Raw genomic sequence first — 18,525 nt, forward strand, 5'->3', positions numbered from 1 at the left:
ACAATCGGAAAAATTAAAGTTGGGAAGGAACTTAAAGAACATGTAGCCCAACCCATCATTTTATAAGTGAAGAAACTGAGGCTCAGGGAAGTTAAATGGCAAAGTCATACAAATCCTTCTTCAAAGAACTGGGACTCTATAGAAAATCCATTTCTTCTCTCTCCAAAGCCAATGTCATTTCCCTTGTACTATGGATCAAGTTCTAGCTAATATGCCCATTTTCACATCTTACTACTTCCCACCTTTAAATGGAAGCAAATATTATTGCTGAAAACATACACTATGGAATAGATCATCCAACCAGTGGAATTCATTGCTTTGTTTCTTAGGACAACCCCCCCAGAGTTGTTCTAGCTATGCAGGAAATTTTATTTCTTAGAATTCTGTACATAAGGCAGGCAGGTTCCTCACTGTGGGGGAGGAGGCACTAGTTAGGAAGGTGGAATGATAGGATCAAAGGCATAAATACTCCCAATTTTCTTAGGGATTCTCAGATTATGAGAACTTGCCATCTGATCAGACCTTCAGAGAGCGTCACTGAAGTTAGAAGGAAGGAAAAAGCAATCTAAGGAAGATATAATCAAAGACCTGAGAGGGTAATGGGACTGGTGCTGGAGATTTCTGATCTCTTTCCCTTCCTCAATAAAATGCACAGCATGGTGAGATCATGGACTTCACATACCCTGCAAGGCTGCTAAGGAAGTCTCTTTACCGGGGTCTTGCTGAGATGAAGAGAGCAACCTGTAGTTCACAGTAAGCTTCTGATTTTGGTTTATAAATAAATTTTTGTTTAATATGATTTAAAACAGTCATCTGAAGAGCAAGGTTTGACTTCAGAGTAAAAATTCAAATAATGTTAAGTTAAAGGTCTGGACTTTTTCAAAGCAAGAAACCATAAGGCTTGCTAGTTGGAGAGTCAGAGTTTGCGTTAAAGCAAGTTACAGCATATTATTAAATGTGTATCTTTAATAAAGCAAATAGTTATTTTACTTACAGGAGCATTAGAAGTAAAATACAAAATATACAGTTCCAGTTCAGAAGCACTGAACGATTCACATGAAGCACTGCAGTAAGGGCAAGTTAACGTGACATCAGAAAGCACCAAGCCTTTGTACTCAGCAGTAGATGACAGACAAAGCCCCTTTGTGGCAGGACTTTTCTGCCACACATAACACCTGGAAGCACCAGGGCTCAGAAGGACTGGAAGCTGGGGACATAGCACCGATGCAGAGACACACACAAACAGCTTCACCTCACACAGCCTGCACAGCTCACTCGGACTCCAGGGACAGAGCACCCATGCAGAGACACACCAGTGGTTTCACCTCACAGTCTCCACAGCCCATTCTGATTCCAGGTAGAAAATGCCTTAATTCAAAACATAAACAAATTGGAAAAAGGAAGATAGGGATGGCATCTGTGCTGAGCAATATGTCAGAGCAGAAAGAACTACCCATCCAGGAGTAAGACCTTTGGGCAGACATTGATGAATCATAGTATTTCAGTGTAATAGAACTTTGGATTCAGGGCACTGTGGACATGTTACTTTGAGAAACCAAACACCATCTGTCAAGCAAAACAGTCACAAACAATTGCAGCAGGAGGACATCCAAAGTAAAACAAATGCGGACACTATGACAATTTACACAGACAAAAGCCACACAATGACTGTGCGAAGCACATTCCTGGAAAAAGTCTATGTACAGCAAACAATTCTCTGTAAACATGGTGAGTGTGAATTTTCAGAAAACATGGTGACAATATCATAAATACAGGCAACATTGGCATCTTCGAACAACACACAAAATCACATTCTGGGGCTAAAAATTTGACCCAGCATTATACAACAGAAAAGGTGGAGCTTGGGCTGAGACACCCTGAATCTCTCTATATTAGTGTTTTGTATATCCTTTTTTTGGTATCTTTAAATATAAGATTCATTTATGTCTATAAAAATGAGAACATAAATGTGTTATTACTATTTTTGCTGAAAAAAGTTTATATGGCATTAAAACTAATATCCCACTTACTGGTAGTTAACACATATTAGAATGGTATAATGATTTAAGAAAATATAAAAATAAGATTAATACTGTCAAAACTTTCATACCAGAAAATATTGTGGATATTAATCAGTTAGACTCTTTCAAAAATGAAATATGAAAATTTAAATAAGTTTTATATAAAGAATCTTCTGTAACCTCAATTAAAGTACAATGGGTAACTATACATATATTTATCATTGTTTCTTAATGTAAGCACCATTCAACTCTTCTAAATCCACTTTGGTTGGAAAATATTTCTAATTCCACAGGTAATATCTATTTAATGGCACATATTAACTGAACTGAGTTCTCTTTTTTCCCTTACTTTGAAAGCAGCACTGTCTTCAACTAATTTATTCCCAAATTTTAATTTTTTTTTTCTGAGCCAGCTCACAAATGTTACTGTAAATACAGTGTCTGAAAAAAGACTTAATTAAATAGCAAAGTTGTCTTTTAACTGCTATACTTTGTCACGTCAAAGGAAAACAAAGGTGATGAGGCCTTTGGCCAAATGGCAAAGTATCCAATTATGAATCAAGATCAACCTCCCCTCTTACCAAGTGAAAATATGCCTACCTTGGGTAGATAAGCTACTGCCATTTGTGATCCCCATTTAGAGGTCCTTGATGATCTATGCTTACAGTAGGGCAATACTGCAATCGTCAGAGTGACGATGCTTTGCAAACAGCGCTGAAATTACCTACTTCCAGGGCTATACTCTGAAAAGCTGCTGGTTGTCACTCCCATGGAAAACCCACAGGGCCCAAGTTGCTCACCGTAGGGTATAAAGTGTGTTTTATCATTTGCTCATTTTATATATATAAACTTAAATAAGGACAATGTTGAGCAAAACTCCGACCACTACATTTGTTATTTTAAAATATTAAATGCATTTTAGGCAAGAGATGTTTTGACTATAAATCTATATGAAAAAATAGCTATAAAATAGTGTTTGGTATGGTAGTATTTTTTAGCAATATTTTTAAAAAAAGATTAAGAAAGTAAAAGTCATATACACATTTTAAAAGCTCTTCTATGTTACAGTCTGAACTGCTTTGTGTGCCTAACAAAAATAGTGGCCTTATTTGCTCAACAGCTGAGCCTATGTATGTCAATTTCAATGGGGTCTTCCTTTATAGAAGTAACCAGACATAATGCCATGTTTTATCAAACAGAACGTCCACAAAATAGCTTTATCTTTTCATAGAACTGTGAAGGCCCATTCACGGCTACCCGTCACTACTGATGAGACAACCAGTATCCTTCCGATGTGTGAAGTCATTAGTACTGATGTAGGTAGGATGGTCTGCGCTCTTGCTTCACTGGAAAAGACTTAAAGCCCTTGTTCATGGGTTTGTGCTGGGCTGCTGCCTGTTGAGCCTGCGCCTGGGCCTGGGCTTGCTGCCCATAGGCAAATGTAGAGGAAATCCCTGTTGATGGAGCACAGTCACCAGCTGCAGACCAAACTGGTGACTGTAAAATTTGCATCGTGTCATTCCACTGGCTGACAGGATTGGTAATATGATACAAAGACGGGCTCTGACTGGGCAGTGTGTTGGTTAGAGGTGAAGGATGCTGCCAGGGGGCCTTTGGAGGCCACGTTTTGGTTTTATTATCCTGCCAAGAAAAAAGCAAATTAAAAATCTGGTTTTCAGAACAAATTTTTCCAAGAAGGTAAACTGTCAATTGAGGGGAAACTAATTAGGCTAATGCTAGTCAAGGCCCAGCAGAATTCATTCCCTGAATTGTTCTCTGGGTGATTTTTTTTAAACCATTTAAGCTTCCATCTATTTATATGCTCTCATGTCTCAGAACCCCTGCATCCTTTTGATTCTAAAAAAAGGCTCTCTTGATAATATCTGGGGAAGTGGGAGTGGGGAAGTAAAGGAATTTCAAGAACCATTACCTTCTTCTGGCCATAATCAGCTACTTATGCCAGGATTTGGATGCCATTTTGTGCAGTAGAAACAAGGGAAATTCTAAAGTGTCTGGCTGAGTATAACTCGCTAAGTGCAAAACAAGAACGTGGCTCCACTTATGTTTTCTCCCTCTACAATGGCCAACAGACTCATCACCAACTTGGAAATGTTTGGTACTGGCTATGTAAATAAAACACATTAAAAAAAAATAACAGCACTCATGTCACCCCTCTCTATCTTATTCTTCCTGATGCAAGTCTTTCTCTTATCCATGGGAATCATGTTTTTCCTATTTCTTACTAATGAAGCATTTCAGTATACTGTGATAGCTTAATAAATGGACTAGAATGATCGCATTATCATGACTTATCTGGCAAATGCCTCCCAAAACTTCAAGTGATATCAGCTATTATTATTGTAAATTTTAGAAAAATATAAAACGGTAAAATAGAAATAATATACACACACACATACATACATACATACATACATACATACACACACATTCATTTTCTCTCTCAGCACTCTCTCTCAGTGTCATCTAGTCTCATGGTTCACTTACATTTAAGCAAATGATTCCTAGATCTATATATCTGGTTCTATTGCTTACTGGATTTTCCAAAAATACCTTAAACTCGACACATCCAAACAAAACTCTTTATTTTTCCCTTTGCACTGAGCCCTCTTCTGAACCTTTCCATTTCTATTCAGATCACATGAATCAATTTCTGTCTTTTCATTCACTCAAGTCCTCAACCTCAGAGCCATCTTCACTGATTCACTCCCTCACTCCACACATCATTCAGTTTGCCAAGTCCTGTCTATTCTTCCTGTTCTACATCTCTCCCATCTGTCCCATCTGCCCTTCTCACACGGCCCCCACACTAGTTTAGGCTGTTATAATCTTGCCTGGCCTAACGGCTAATAATAACAACAATAACAACAACATACCAGGTGCCAGACACAGTGCTAGGCACTTTACAATTTTCATCTCATTGGATCCTCATAACAACCCTGGGAGGTAGGTGCTATTATCAACTGTGCCATCTAGCTGCCTTCCACTATCTATCACAATAACTCCTAGCTGGTCTTCCTGCCTCAAGTCTCTCTTCTCTCCAATTCATCCTCCACACTCCTGCCAAAGTGTATTGTCTAAAGCACAGTTTTGACCATGTTACTCCCCCACTCAACAAACATCAATGGCCCTTTATTACCTGTAGGAAACTATATTAAACTCTTGATTGGCATTTATAATTGGAATCTATTTACTCCTGCTGGTTATACACTACTCTCCTTCACACTCTCCACAGAGCAGTCAAAATGGCCTTCCTGCTGTTCTGCAAACATGACATTCCATCTCTCATCTCTCAGGTGCCCCACATGCCTAGAATGCACTCATTCCATACCTCCTTCTCCCTTTTAGAATCCTTAGTTTCCTTCCAGGTTCTCTCAAGAACCACTTTCTCTATGAAGTTTTTCCTGATCCTCTTTACTGCTAGGACCAATGCTTACTCTTCCCCATCTTCATTCCTTGATATGTATTACGTACATACTTCCATGTGTGCATGCTATCTTCCCTGTTAGAATGTAAGTTCCTTATACCCCACCCCCCCAGTTCCTAGCATAATACCTGCTTTATAGTAGGAGTTTAATAAATGCTTTTTGCTTGTCTAAAGAAAAAAAGATAAAAGAAAACTAATTTAAATGCTTATATTGAAAGTCACACATTTCCCTTTAAATATGATTTCTAAAGTTTGTACAATTTGCCTATAACTTAAGTTTCACTTTTCATTGTGTCTGATCAGAGCATGAAGCTATAATTTCTGGGCTGGCAACATAATTTGCCAGATATCAATACTATCTTAGAATATGTTTAATACATATTTTAATATATTTAGAGACACCCCAGTGCACTTAAATCTACATTCAGATCTTTGTCCATCCCATCCTCGTAAGTCAGTGACTGCTACTGCATAACTGAAAAGGAATTGTCACAGTCCATACCTGATTAAGATCATCCACTGTGGAAAGAAGAGGTGGTGATGGTAGTGTGGTAGTCTCCCGTTCCCCACTACTGTGTTTCCTGAAAAAACAAAAGGCATTTTGCAATTATTCTATTATTTATTACTTACTTTCAGGGGTTAGGCTGTTTCCATGTATCCATTCCTATCTGCTCAAGGGTGACATCTTCAAGCAGCTATTATGAGTTCCTCAAATTTTGTTTATCTTAAATAAGACTGAAGGAGTCATTATTTTTACACAAGATCTTCCAAGAAAACTCAACTCTATCATTACTTTATATTCAACCAAAGGCCTATCAAAGAAATGGAGTACACTAAGTTGTATCTCTGAGACTTTTTAGCTGAGCAGTGTGCATGTGGTCTGGATGTTCTATTAAGATAACATTTCAAAGAGAATAATCATTAGTACCAGAGCATTCTGAATTTTAAGAATTCAATTATATTGTTTGAAAGGGTGGAAACTGTTTGTGGTAGTGACTTGGTACTCCATTTCTACCCCCTTGAACAATGATAGATGATTGAATCTAGAGACTCACAACTTGTGTAGCATGTAGAGCATTTCAATCCTCATGAAAAAAAATAACTTAAAACATTCTTAATTAACTCTCATTACAAAAATAAAAAAGCTGTATGCTAACCTTGTTTGCAAATACTGTAAGCTTTACCCTCATGATTCTAATGCTATTTGGTCACCATTAGATAATGCATGCAAAGGCAATTTTTTTTTCCCCAAGGGCCAAAATACATTTTTCACCTATAAGCTTTGCCTAATCAAAGATGATTCAATTAGTAATTGTGTTTATAGAGTTCCTGTGTGTGTCTTGGCAGGCAGACTCCTAAGTATTTTATATTTTCTGTGGTTATTTTAAATGAAATTTCTCTTTCTATCTCTTCCTACTTGGTTTTGTTGGTACTATATAGAAACACTGATGATTTATATCCTGCAAGTTTGCTAACACTTCTAATTGTTTCAACTAGTATTTTAGTTGATTCTCTAGGGTTCTCTAAGTATATACCATCTCATCATCTGCAAAAAGTGATTGTTTTCTTTCCTCGCTGCCTATGCTTATTCCTTCAATTTCTTTTTCTTGCATTATTGCTATAGTTAGCATTTCTAGTACAATGTTGAATAATAATGTTGATAATGAACATTCTTGCTTCACCCCTTATTGGAAAGGCTTATGGTTTATCCCCATTACGGATAATGCTTGCTTTTGGTTTTAGAAACATACCGCTTAGCATTTTAAGAAAAACTCCATTTTATTACTATGCTTTCTAGTTTTTTTTGTCTTTTTAAATAGCAATGGGTATTATAATTTTGTCAAAGTTTATTCAATTAGGAAAGTAGGCAATAAATTGTGCAGACTGTACCAAATGGTCTAAGACTCCAGCAACAAAAAAGGCCTCCTCCTATTCAGAGGGCTTTTTTGATTGCAAAAGACAATATAATAATAATAGTTCACATTTAAATAATGAAGTACTTTCTACAATACCTTCCTGACAACATAGAAATACAAGCATTTTACATCTAAGCTATACATGCAGAAAGATAATCATCTTCCTTCTACCAAATAAATAGATTGTTTGAGATTTAAGTTTTCAAAAAAAAATGCAATATATTTCAATCTAACATTAAGGAGTGCCAGTTTCACCTGAAAGATGTACTTACTGTCTATTTTCAAAATCAAATAAATATTTATTGGGTGCCTACTATACAGAAGACACTATGATATATGTATTATTTTAATAATCAATCAACAAATACTTGAGTCTCTTCCAAATTCTATATACCAAAGGTATGGCTATAGGATCAGAGATTTAGAGCTTCAAAGGACTTCTTAGTTTGGGCCCCCTCCCCCCCCTTTTTTTTTTTACTGATGAGGTAGCTAAGGACAAAAAAGATTAAGTGATTTGTTTGAGATCCCACAGCTAATAAGTGGCAGAGTCAGAATTCACACCCAAGTTCTCTGAATCCAGTCATCTTTTTACTGTACCATGCTAGTCTGGATCACAGGCAGTTTGTTGAAGTATGTCTATCATGTGCTTATTACAGTCTACGCTTTAGAACACTGAAAACTGAGGCTCCTACTTGAGTGAGGAGGAAGATTTCTTCCTGATTCATAAGCCAACATGGTAGTGTTGTGGGAAGAGACAACCAAACGTACAAGTCTCTGGCGCACTGTGCTGGAATGAACAGCTGAGAACTTGGTAACAGCCCTGTTCAAATCTAAGACTGTATTTCATTATTTATCACAGGATCATAGATTTGAAGCTTGAAAGGACCTTAGAGGTCACTCGGTCTGAACCCCTCATTTTTCAGAAGAGGAAACTGAGGCCCAAAGAAGTTAAAATGATTTGCCCATGGACACACCGGTTGTGCGTAGTAAGAGGCACAGCTGGAATTCCAATATAAAGTTTCTGACTCCAAATCCAGAATTCTTTCTCCTGCCTTCTAGCTTCATAACTTCCTCCCTGCTTTTACCCTCTTCCCCTTCCAGTCTACGTCTTAGAGGCAGGTTCTGGAATCAAAGGCCCTGGGTTCAAATACTGCCTCTAATGTTTACTACTTAGGTATGACCTAGGCAAGTCACAGTCTCCCCTGGGCCTCAATATGCTTATCTGCAAAATGGGGGGTTGGGCTAGGTGACCTCTGAGGTCTCTTCCAATTATGGATCTATGATCCTAAGATATGCCCCTGCCAATATACCCCCCCCATTGTTATAAGACTGGTCTTTCTAGTAAAGACCACCCCACAACTCAAGAATCTTCAGTAGCTCCTTATTGCTAACTGAATAAATTCTAAACTCCTTATGCTAATGTTCAAGGCCCTTAACAATCTGCCTCCATACTACTTTTCCATCCTAAACTCATACTATTCCTTCTTTAGATATTTATATTACTCGTTGTCCTCTGAACATTCTCTGTACCTTACCACCGCTATACTTTTTTTACGCTGTTTTCCATAATAAATATATGCCCCCATATCTCCACCTTGTTTGACATTCTATCTGTTCATCTTTTAAGATCCAGTTAAAATGAAGCTTTCCTTGACCCCCCCCAAAACCATAAGTGATTCCTGCCTCATCCTATCTCACCGCACTTTATGTTCCTTTAGTATACTAACTCAACTATAATGTATTTTGTTTATTTATCTGTGAATGTATCATATCTCTCCCTATTAAAATATTAGTTCCTGGAGTGCAGGGACCAAACCTTATTTATCTTTTAATCTCCCCCAGTACTGAGCACAGTGTAGTGTATGCAGCATGTATGTAATGGATGACTACTGAATATCAGTCACATAACAATAGAATATTAGAGATGGAAGGGAGCTTATAGATCCCCTAGTCTAACTAATTCATTTTACAAATTAGGAAAATGAAACCCTAAGAGTTTAAGTAATTTACCCAAAGTCACACAATTAATTAGTGGGAACACTAGCTTTGCAAGATAATATGATGCCAACTAAAGTTGAAACCTAACTAACTTAATAGGTTGCTGGCTCCTTCTGATATTTTCCTGGAGGGGACTTAGTATCTTCAAAAATACTCACCCAAAGTCTTTTTTGTCAGTGCCATTACTACTTTATCATCATGCAGAGTTAGATACTCAATAATAATGACACCTTATGTATTTGCTTTCACTCCATTTCAAATCAGGTTCCCTACATAATAGAGCATGCAGTTATATGATGAGTCCCTCAACACATCCCACAGCTATGCCATATAGACTGAGAACTTCTGCTCTACAAAAGCTGTCTGTGTAGAATTTACAACAAAGATGTAGCTGCTTTAGTTGGAGAAAGAACTAGGGAAAGAGCCCTTCACAAAATAAATCTTCTAGCTCGAATAAAAATAGTGAGCACAGCAGGGCCACAGTTACCTCTACAGGATAAACAGGAATAACCACTACCACAGGACATCAATTTTACTATGATGCTTCCTGCCTTTTGAACTTTATCAAGAATGAATTAACAAATTCAAATGTTTTTTTGTCCTCTTATTAGCTTTATAAAGCTATTCTTACCTTCTCTGCTTAACAGCAGCAATAAGATCTGGCCCCGAAAACATGGAAAACAAACTGTCGCCATTAGCAGAGGATGTCTCATCACTTGAGCTGGCAGAGTCTCCCTGAGTGCCTGACCAGCTATTATTTATCATGTCACTGAAAGCCAAATAAAAAGAAATTAGTCAAAACTCTCATTCCAGGTCTGAAGACTAAATATATATAAAAGTAGCAAGACTCCTTTCCTTGCCTTCTGTTTTACAGTCAAGGAAAATAAAAGATTCTGGCCTAGATACATTTCATATTCCATTAAATGCTTGCAAGCCTCACGTTACCACGTAGTTACCATCTCTTCAATTATATTCTTGAATAACATGTCTCTTTGGTGCTGTACTTTCTAACACCCCCCCAAAATCTATAAATCTATATATAATACACATTTTCAAACTCAGAAGTGCTAGGAAATATTCGAAGACATTCTGGTTTCTCTAAAGATAATGTAAGTCTTGGGGGCAACTAGTCATCAGACCAAAGAAGTTAAAGTCAGGAGGAGCTAGGTGGTATAGTGCACAGGCCCTGGAGTCAGGAGGACCTGAGTTCAAATCTGACCTCAGAGACTTTCTAGCTAGCTGTGTGACCCTGGGCAAGTCACTTAACCCCCACTGCCTCAAAAAAAAAAAAAAAAAGGAAGTTAAAGTCAATCATATGCTCACTAAAAGTGGCAATGGGCAAGTCATAACTACTTTGAACTTGAATTATTTTACCTATAATATGGGGGTGATACTGCTTGAACTGCCAACTTACAGGATCATAGTGAGGCTCAAAAGAATCCTAGCCTAACTGTAATCTAAGGTTAAACATGAGATATAATTCTTTGAAGATGATACGGGTAAATTCTTATCTTTGTTCTTAGCCCGTAAAACTGGTGATGTGCTACATTTCACACATCTAATTCATAACATAATCACCCTGTAATGTGAAGCACCTACACATTTAAGAAACTGAATCAAATGCAGTCCTTACCCTGGACAATCAAACTCAAGGAAAAAACCTGCTCTGTTTTAAAGTCATTAGTTCATATTTAACATGTATATATAAGGGATACATCACAACACTGAACATCATGAAATGGACAAAATCTATAACATTTGGATTTATAAACAAAAGAAATTCTCTATTTCTTTCAAAACCAAAAAAAAAAAAAATCCAAAGATCAGTTTAAGGGAAGTCCCTCCAGAAAACTGCCTCCTCCATTCCTGCTTTGAGAACAATGATCTTTGGCTTGCCCTATGAATACACAATTCTTACTCCATGGGTTTTGCAGTGGTACTACCTAATGTTTGTCAGCACTCACCCTTCTGTGAAATACTCAGGAAAGGGCCAGGTACGATGGGCATCGTCCAGAAGAGGCCAGTTGTTCCGTGTGTTGCCTGGGCGACGGACATGCTGGGCTTGCCGTTTCTGCTGCAAAGCCTGGCTTACCCCAGCTACATACCGGACAAACTCTGGGTCTGAGCCAACTGGACGCAAAAAGAGCAGCCAATTGTTATAGATCCACTATAATTAATCATGGTCTTTGAAGCCCTTAAGCTTGGTTGTCTACCCCAGCACAAAACAAACAAAAAGCATTCAGGAGATATTAACCCTCAAAGAAGCAATATTACAGTGGAATCAATTCTCCACTATCTTCTAAGAGGATTATTCACCACTGCCTAGCCAGATATTAGAAATGCAGTACATAATCAATGTGAGTATACACTCAAACTCTATGTGGAAATGTGAGAAAGAGAAAAGAAAGAATGCTCTTTTACTATGATGGTTTCCCAATGTCAACATAAATTTCTTTATTATCCAGTGTTTTCATTATACATACTTTTTCACCTTAAGTTTCCTTAAACCATCAACAGCAAACTATATTAAAGAACCAAGTAGCTGGAAAATTATTACAACAAAAATGCAACCAGCACTAACTCTCATCTCAGTAGCTTGGTATCCCACATGCCTGAATACTTTAGTAACACATTGTATGAGATATCTAGTCCAGTCACCAGAGAATGGAAATGTGGCTCCCTAGGTACATGAAATGAAATTATTTCTTGCTCTGGTGTCCTTATGGGACTGTTGATCATAGAAGTTCTTTCTCACTTTGCTGAAAGTAATTTCTTCTGTGGATATACAGTCAAAATGAGTTACCAAATGAAGGTAAATTCAGGAACTTAAATTAAATCTTGGACACTCAATCAAAGAAATGAATCTTAAAGTGTATTTAAGATTATAATTTCAACAATTCAATAAACAAGTTTAGTTAATTTTTGTGAATTTACAATAGGTAATAGTGACATCATTAATAATTTTCCTTTTTATAGGTAGGTAATTAACCAATTAACTCTCTTAAAGGTTCCCTTCACCATTGTTTTGATTTCCTAAGTAAAAACACCTCTCCCTGGCCATCATTCCTCTATATTGCCTTCTCCTATTAGAATGTAAGCTACTCAAGGGCTAGGACTGTCTCATTTTTGTTTCTGTATGCCCAGGAAGCACTTGATAAATTATTTTCATTCATTATGTTGTAATATGTAAAACTAAATAAAAATAAAGGTCATAATCGTGATAGAAAATTCTATCTGCATCCAGAGAAAGAACTATGGAGTCTGAATGCCAATTGACGCATACTATTTTCACTTTGTTTTTTCTTTCTTGTGGTTTTCCCCTTTTGTTCTGTTTCTTCATTCACAACATGACTAATGCGGAAATATGTTTAACATGACTGTATATGGATAACCTGTATCAGACTGCTTGCTGTCTTGGGGATGGGGGAGGGAAGGGTTATAGGGAAGGAGAAAAATTTGGAGCTCAAAATCTTACAAAAATCAATGTTGAAAACTATCTTAACATGTAATTGGAAAAAAATAAAGTACTATTAAGTGCAAAAAAAAAAAACGGTCATAGAGATTAGGATGAAACCATGTAGTCAAATAAACAGTAATGTTTTTAAAATTTGATATTCTAAAAAATGAAAATGATGACAGTTAATAGTTTTACAGCAAAGTGAGAAACAATTTCCAAACGCTTATATACAAAAGGAATGTCCTGTTTTGGAAGAACTGTTTAGAAAATCACTATTAAGTATTCTTTACCCACTCAGCCAGCTCCTTACTTCACATCTACCCCAGCCTTGTTTCTCCACTGAAAGTAGGACAGTGAAAGAGGGGAAAGGAAGAGAGGGAAGCAAAAGCTAGAAGCATCTACCAGTAAATGTTTTGGAACTGATTAGGCAGCATAATCCTCAAACAGCAAAAGTGTGGGGAGGACTTTTAGAGTCTATAAATGAAGCCTCTTGGTTAACAACAGTAGCTTCCAGGACCCATTTACCTGAAGTTCAGGGATTGCTATAAGAGAGTAGGATTTTGTTAAGACTAGCTGTTATTCCAACTAAGTTTTCAATTAGAGCATTAAACCACCTAAAATGTCCATACATACCTGCAGGATCAAAAGGCAGAATTTCTCCCAGCATCCCAAAGACTCCTTCATTTTGGTCACGATTTGGCCACGTGTTATTTCTAGGTCCTTGTGGCTTTTGTCCTAACATCTCAGACATCATGTCGTCCATGTAGCTACTCACAAGACCCAAGCTATATAAATCAGGACTCAGATCTGAAAGGCCAGGGCTACTCCACTGGCCAAGAGGAGACAATCCAGTTCCAATTGCTTGAGCAGGCTGTTGTGAAGAGCTACCAAGCCACTTTCCAGGTGTCCGTGCCTGTGGCTGTGGCTGTGGCTGCTGTGGCCCTAGAGGCTGAAGCAGATGTTGGTAATATTGCATCTGTGGCTGCTGTTGTTTAGGGGATGGTGGCTGTTGCTGTGTTAACCCTCGCTGAGAAGGATGCAAAGTTACATGTGCCACTGATTGTGGCTGTGGCTGTGGGGGCTGCAGTGTCCCTGATTTTGTCTCACCTGTTGTGGCAGAAGCAACAGAGTTACGCCTTTTCACCATTGGGGACGCCTGCTGGGATTTGCCCATATTAAAGCCAGACAGAAAATCAATAACCTCCTGCATTTCCTGATCACTTGGGAGATTCATACCTTTGTCATCGTTACCATCATCTCCTTTGAAGAAATTTTCCCTATGTTCAATTAGAAAGCCATTAACCATCTGATTACTGGCACTTTGGGCTGATGGGTCTGCAGTCCTTGGAAAATTACCAATGTTCAAAATGCTTTGTAATCTTGTATCAATATTACTGGGCATTTTAGCCTTTTCTTCAGAACTTCCAGATATGAAAACATTTTTAGAAGGGGTATTCGGGATAGAATAACTTGCACTGTTGCTGGAACTGGCACATGAAGTTTTCTTTGTAAACCGTGAAGTCAGTTTTGAGAATGTCTTTTGCAAGCCTCCTGATGATTTATTTCCATTTCCAGGAGGCATATCAACTTGATTCCCAAAGTCAGAGATCTCACGTTGAAGTTGAATCTGAATAGAAGGCAAAGCCTGCTCCCTGTTTAAATGGAAATGTATCAATTTTTTTTAAGCTGAAAAAAAATGACATTACATTTCAACAATGAAATTAAAATTTTCCTTTTAAAAAGGTTTAAAAAATTTTTTTAGGAAATACTAGATTTTCCCAAGTGCATTCCATAGTTTATAATTTTTTTTTTACAAATGAACAAATGATCACAGAAGATCTTTAAAAGTGCACACTATTTAAACATCAATCTATATTCAATATTATTTAAAGAGCTATTATCTATAAAAAGAGCTTCAAAAAATGACATCAATAGATTTCCACTCCTCCAAGTAAGATGTCTCATCAAAGGACAAGAAATGATGCTAATAAAAATTTCCAGAGAAGGAGACATTAAATGAAATCACAAAGAAAGGGAGAAAATACAGAGGCATCAGAAACCAGTGATTATTCCAAAAATAAAAGCTAACCAAATCTAAATGAATGCAAAATGAATAAAGGAGACAGAGATAGGAAAGAGAAAGAACTGGAAGCTGACATGAGAGCACAAGAAGAACATATAACAAACATGAGAAAAATGTATAATAATGTCTAATGCTCTTTAGTATGATTTACAAATGGACTTTGAATATACGGTTTTTCCCCCTAGCTTATTCTAAATTCACTTAAATAGCATTTAGATAAAGTCCATTCACTAAAGCCATCTAAAGCCACTAAAGCCTAATTAAGGTATGGAGATGATCCTGGATTCTTAAAGACTATATCAGTAAAAGTATAAGTCCTAGCAAGCTAGAAAATCTTCAGTGTAGGCCTAGTAACAGAATATGTCTGATGTCTATGGACTGGCCTTGCTAAGTATAGCGAGGTGCATCTCCAGATATGGTGCAGAGTGAGGGATTTTTCTAGCCCCAGTCACTTTCAAATATATAAACCAAGTCACAGAGAAGTCATACTTGGCAGTGGTGGAGGGAGTGTCTCACCAATGAAGTCTCAAGTCCTTGAAGTACAGAAGTGTTAGATCACATAACTCCTGATAAGAAATCTATAACTAAGAGATGCTGTTCATATTTGTACTTGCATTACTTAGGCATATGGGTCACCTAAGACTACTCTTCCTTACCAATAAATGGAATATGTTATTTAAACGCCAGTCTTTCTCAAATCCTTTGTTCTGTATTCAAATATGTTCTAAGCCCTATAAGCACATAGGAACTTTTGTAACACTGTGATAAATATGCATGTGGACATCTAAATAATTCTAGATAATTTTAAAGGAAAGAAGTAAATAGACTCTTGTGCTTTAGTCTCTAGGTATATATACCTTCCTTCCTTCCACCGATTTAAGTCCCACACAGCTGTATAAAGCACATCTACTAAGCCCAAAGTCTTCTCTGGGTCTAGACTTCTCTGGAGCAAAGACATGGTTGCAGGGTCTTCCTTCAGGCACCTATTAACAACAAGGATTTATATCATTATCATATTATTTTGTTTAAGACTGCAAGTATTTATAGCTTCTGCTTAATGCCTAATAAAAACTTTTTACCAATGTTTTGTATTGACATAGCAGGAATGTAATTAACCTCCATATATACATCCCAACTCTAACTCCAATCCTGCCCCAAAATGTCAAGCAAAACTTCCAAATGTAGATATCAATACAGATAGTACCGGACATATTCTACTTTTGTATTCTATCATTTGTTATCAGAAAAAAAAATATATGATTAAATTTTAATAATTTGGCACCACCAATTATCCACTGTACAAACAAAAGGTGATTATTTTTTAAAAAAGTATACGTGTTTGCCTTCCTTATTCTTAAGTTCTCTCATCAAAAGAGCCATTACTTTTAGGAACTATTAGCATTTACAAAGATTTAATAATATTATCAACAGAGGCAGTATGGTGTGGTAAACATAGTCAGGAAGAACTGGGTTCAAGTCCTGCCTCTGACACAAGCCACCTGTGTGATCACAGCTAAGTCATTTAACCTCTTACTCCCCTAGGCAGGATCTCAGATCATAGATAAGTTATACATCCATGAAGGGAGAATTTCCAACAACAGAATCATAGGTTTAGATTAAAAAATTAAAATATACTAAGAATAAAATATATCATAAGAAGAAACTACACCAGGGATGGGGAGCTTGAGGTCTCAAGGCCACATGTGTCCTTCTGGGTCCTCAAGCACAGCCTTTGACTAACTCCAAACTTCATAGAACAAATCCTTTTACAAGTTTGGATTCAGTCAAAGGACTGCGCTTCAGGACCCAGAGGGCCACATGTGGCCTCAAGGCCACAGGTACCCCACCCCTGAACCACACTAATATAATAAAAAAAAAGAATAAGAAGAAACGCCATATGGGCTAATACTCTACTTTTCTTTTTCTTTTTTTAAATTCTTATTTAGTATTTTATTTTTCCCCAGTTACATATAAAAACATTTTTTAACATTCGTTTTTAAAACTTTGAATTCCTGGGGGCAGCTAGGTGGCGCAGAGGACAGAGCACCAGCCCTGGATTCAGAAGGACCTGAGTTCAAATCTGGCCTCAGACACATACTACTTACTAGCTGTGTGACCCTGGGCAAGTCACTTAACCCCATTGCCTAGCCAAAAAAATAAAAAATAAAAAAAAAAACAAAAACTTTGAATTCCAAATTATCGCCCTCCCTTCCTCCCTCCCCACTCCACCCCACCCTGGAGAAGGCAAGAAATTTCATATTCTATTTCTTCTAAAGAAGGTACTGGTAATAGCAACAAAGTATAAAAGAAAAAAGATATCTGATGGCTGTGACAGGATTTTATTTTAATGCATGAAAATAAAGTTCACAAAGGAATGAAGAGATCCATGAGATCTAAATGAAGAGATGAAACATTATACTACCCAATAAGCCTATACTTCTATGACTAATAGCTGCTAAGTCTCAGCTAAATACCTGTGTTACAGGATACATATTACAAAAAATGATCCACCAAAAAGGCTATTAATAAACACAAAACTACAAGACCCAAAGTAAGACAGATTGAAAGGCAAATTAAGGATAATTATAAGGTATCAGATCAGGAAAAGTTTATCTTTTGTAACTAGTTGCATACACATTAGAAACACAACATCAAAGATGCCCCCTAATCACTAGTAAATAACAGAAAGTACTTTATTTATTATACATGATATAAACAGAACTGTAAACTTAGAAACTAAAAAAAAATTAAAGGATGTTGGAATGATTATAAAGTGTAATCAGAAAAACAGTGGATGTTATGAAGTGTCCTATCAGTGTATTCCCAACATTGCTTAGGTTTAAGGTGTTCTAATTCTGGACAACTAATACTAGAATAGCAGTAATTCATTATGCTACCATAGTTGACAGAAATATTCCTTAAAAACACCCCACTCTCTTTGCTCTGATTTTATATTAGATAAGCAGCCTTCTGATTTATAACATGGTATACTGAGTAGCAAGGCCACCTCAAGGAAATATGGGACTTGGGGTACTCAGAGCTAAGTAATTTAATTCTTTATATTTGCACTTAGAAAGTTAAAGTGGACATATACAGACGGTAGGCTGACAGAAAATAGCTGTCACCAAAAGTTAACATGCAACCTAAAGATATGTGAAATGGGGAGAAAAGTGTTATTGCCTCACATCGAGTAATAGTCCCAGATTAACAGGATATATAGGAGATGAAGATGAATTTTTTCTATGAGTACTTTATTTTGTGTGTGTGTGTGTGTGTGTGTGTGTGTGTGTGTGAATTTCTATTTTAACACAATGTTCCTGACCTACAGGGTTAAGAGACTAATTGATTCTATTCCCATAGTAATCCCAGCAAGGTACAATAGTACACCACAAAATGAAAACTAAAAGAATTTTGTTTCTGTCTTTGTATCCTCAACACCTAAGTCAGTTATCTTAAAAGAAATGGCAATTGTTTCCTCTAAGTATCATGACAGACTAAGCAGAAAACATTTAAACACAGAGAAAATACAGGAATTAACTAGTTTCTACAAAATCAAAGAGAAGAACATTTAAAAACTTTACTTCTTGTTTTAAGAACTGATGGTT

At 36.9% G+C, this 18,525-nt stretch overlaps 1 protein-coding gene across 2 annotated transcripts in view; it reads right to left on the minus strand.

Moving 5' to 3' along the window:
* Window positions 1–946: 946 nt before the first annotated feature.
* LOC114046962 (uncharacterized protein KIAA0355-like) overlaps window positions 947–18,525 on the minus strand; it is a 110,313-nt gene continuing 92,734 nt past the window's right edge. For both annotated transcript variants that reach the window (XM_027867617.1, XM_027867618.1), the window contains 6 exons: window positions 15,778–15,903; window positions 13,471–14,489; window positions 11,345–11,510; window positions 10,012–10,149; window positions 5,969–6,047; window positions 947–3,662 (listed from right to left, as the gene is read on the minus strand). In XM_027867617.1, the coding sequence (XP_027723418.1) occupies window positions 3,327–3,662; window positions 5,969–6,047; window positions 10,012–10,149; window positions 11,345–11,510; window positions 13,471–14,489; window positions 15,778–15,903 (1,864 nt within the window). In that variant the 3' untranslated portion in view covers window positions 947–3,326. The remainder of the gene's footprint in view (window positions 3,663–5,968; window positions 6,048–10,011; window positions 10,150–11,344; window positions 11,511–13,470; window positions 14,490–15,777; window positions 15,904–18,525) is intronic.

This window comes from Vombatus ursinus, unplaced genomic scaffold (assembly GCF_900497805.2).
Source record: "Vombatus ursinus unplaced genomic scaffold, bare-nosed wombat genome assembly UNPS02014786.1, whole genome shotgun sequence".
Classification (NCBI taxonomy): domain Eukaryota; kingdom Metazoa; phylum Chordata; class Mammalia; order Diprotodontia; family Vombatidae; genus Vombatus; species Vombatus ursinus.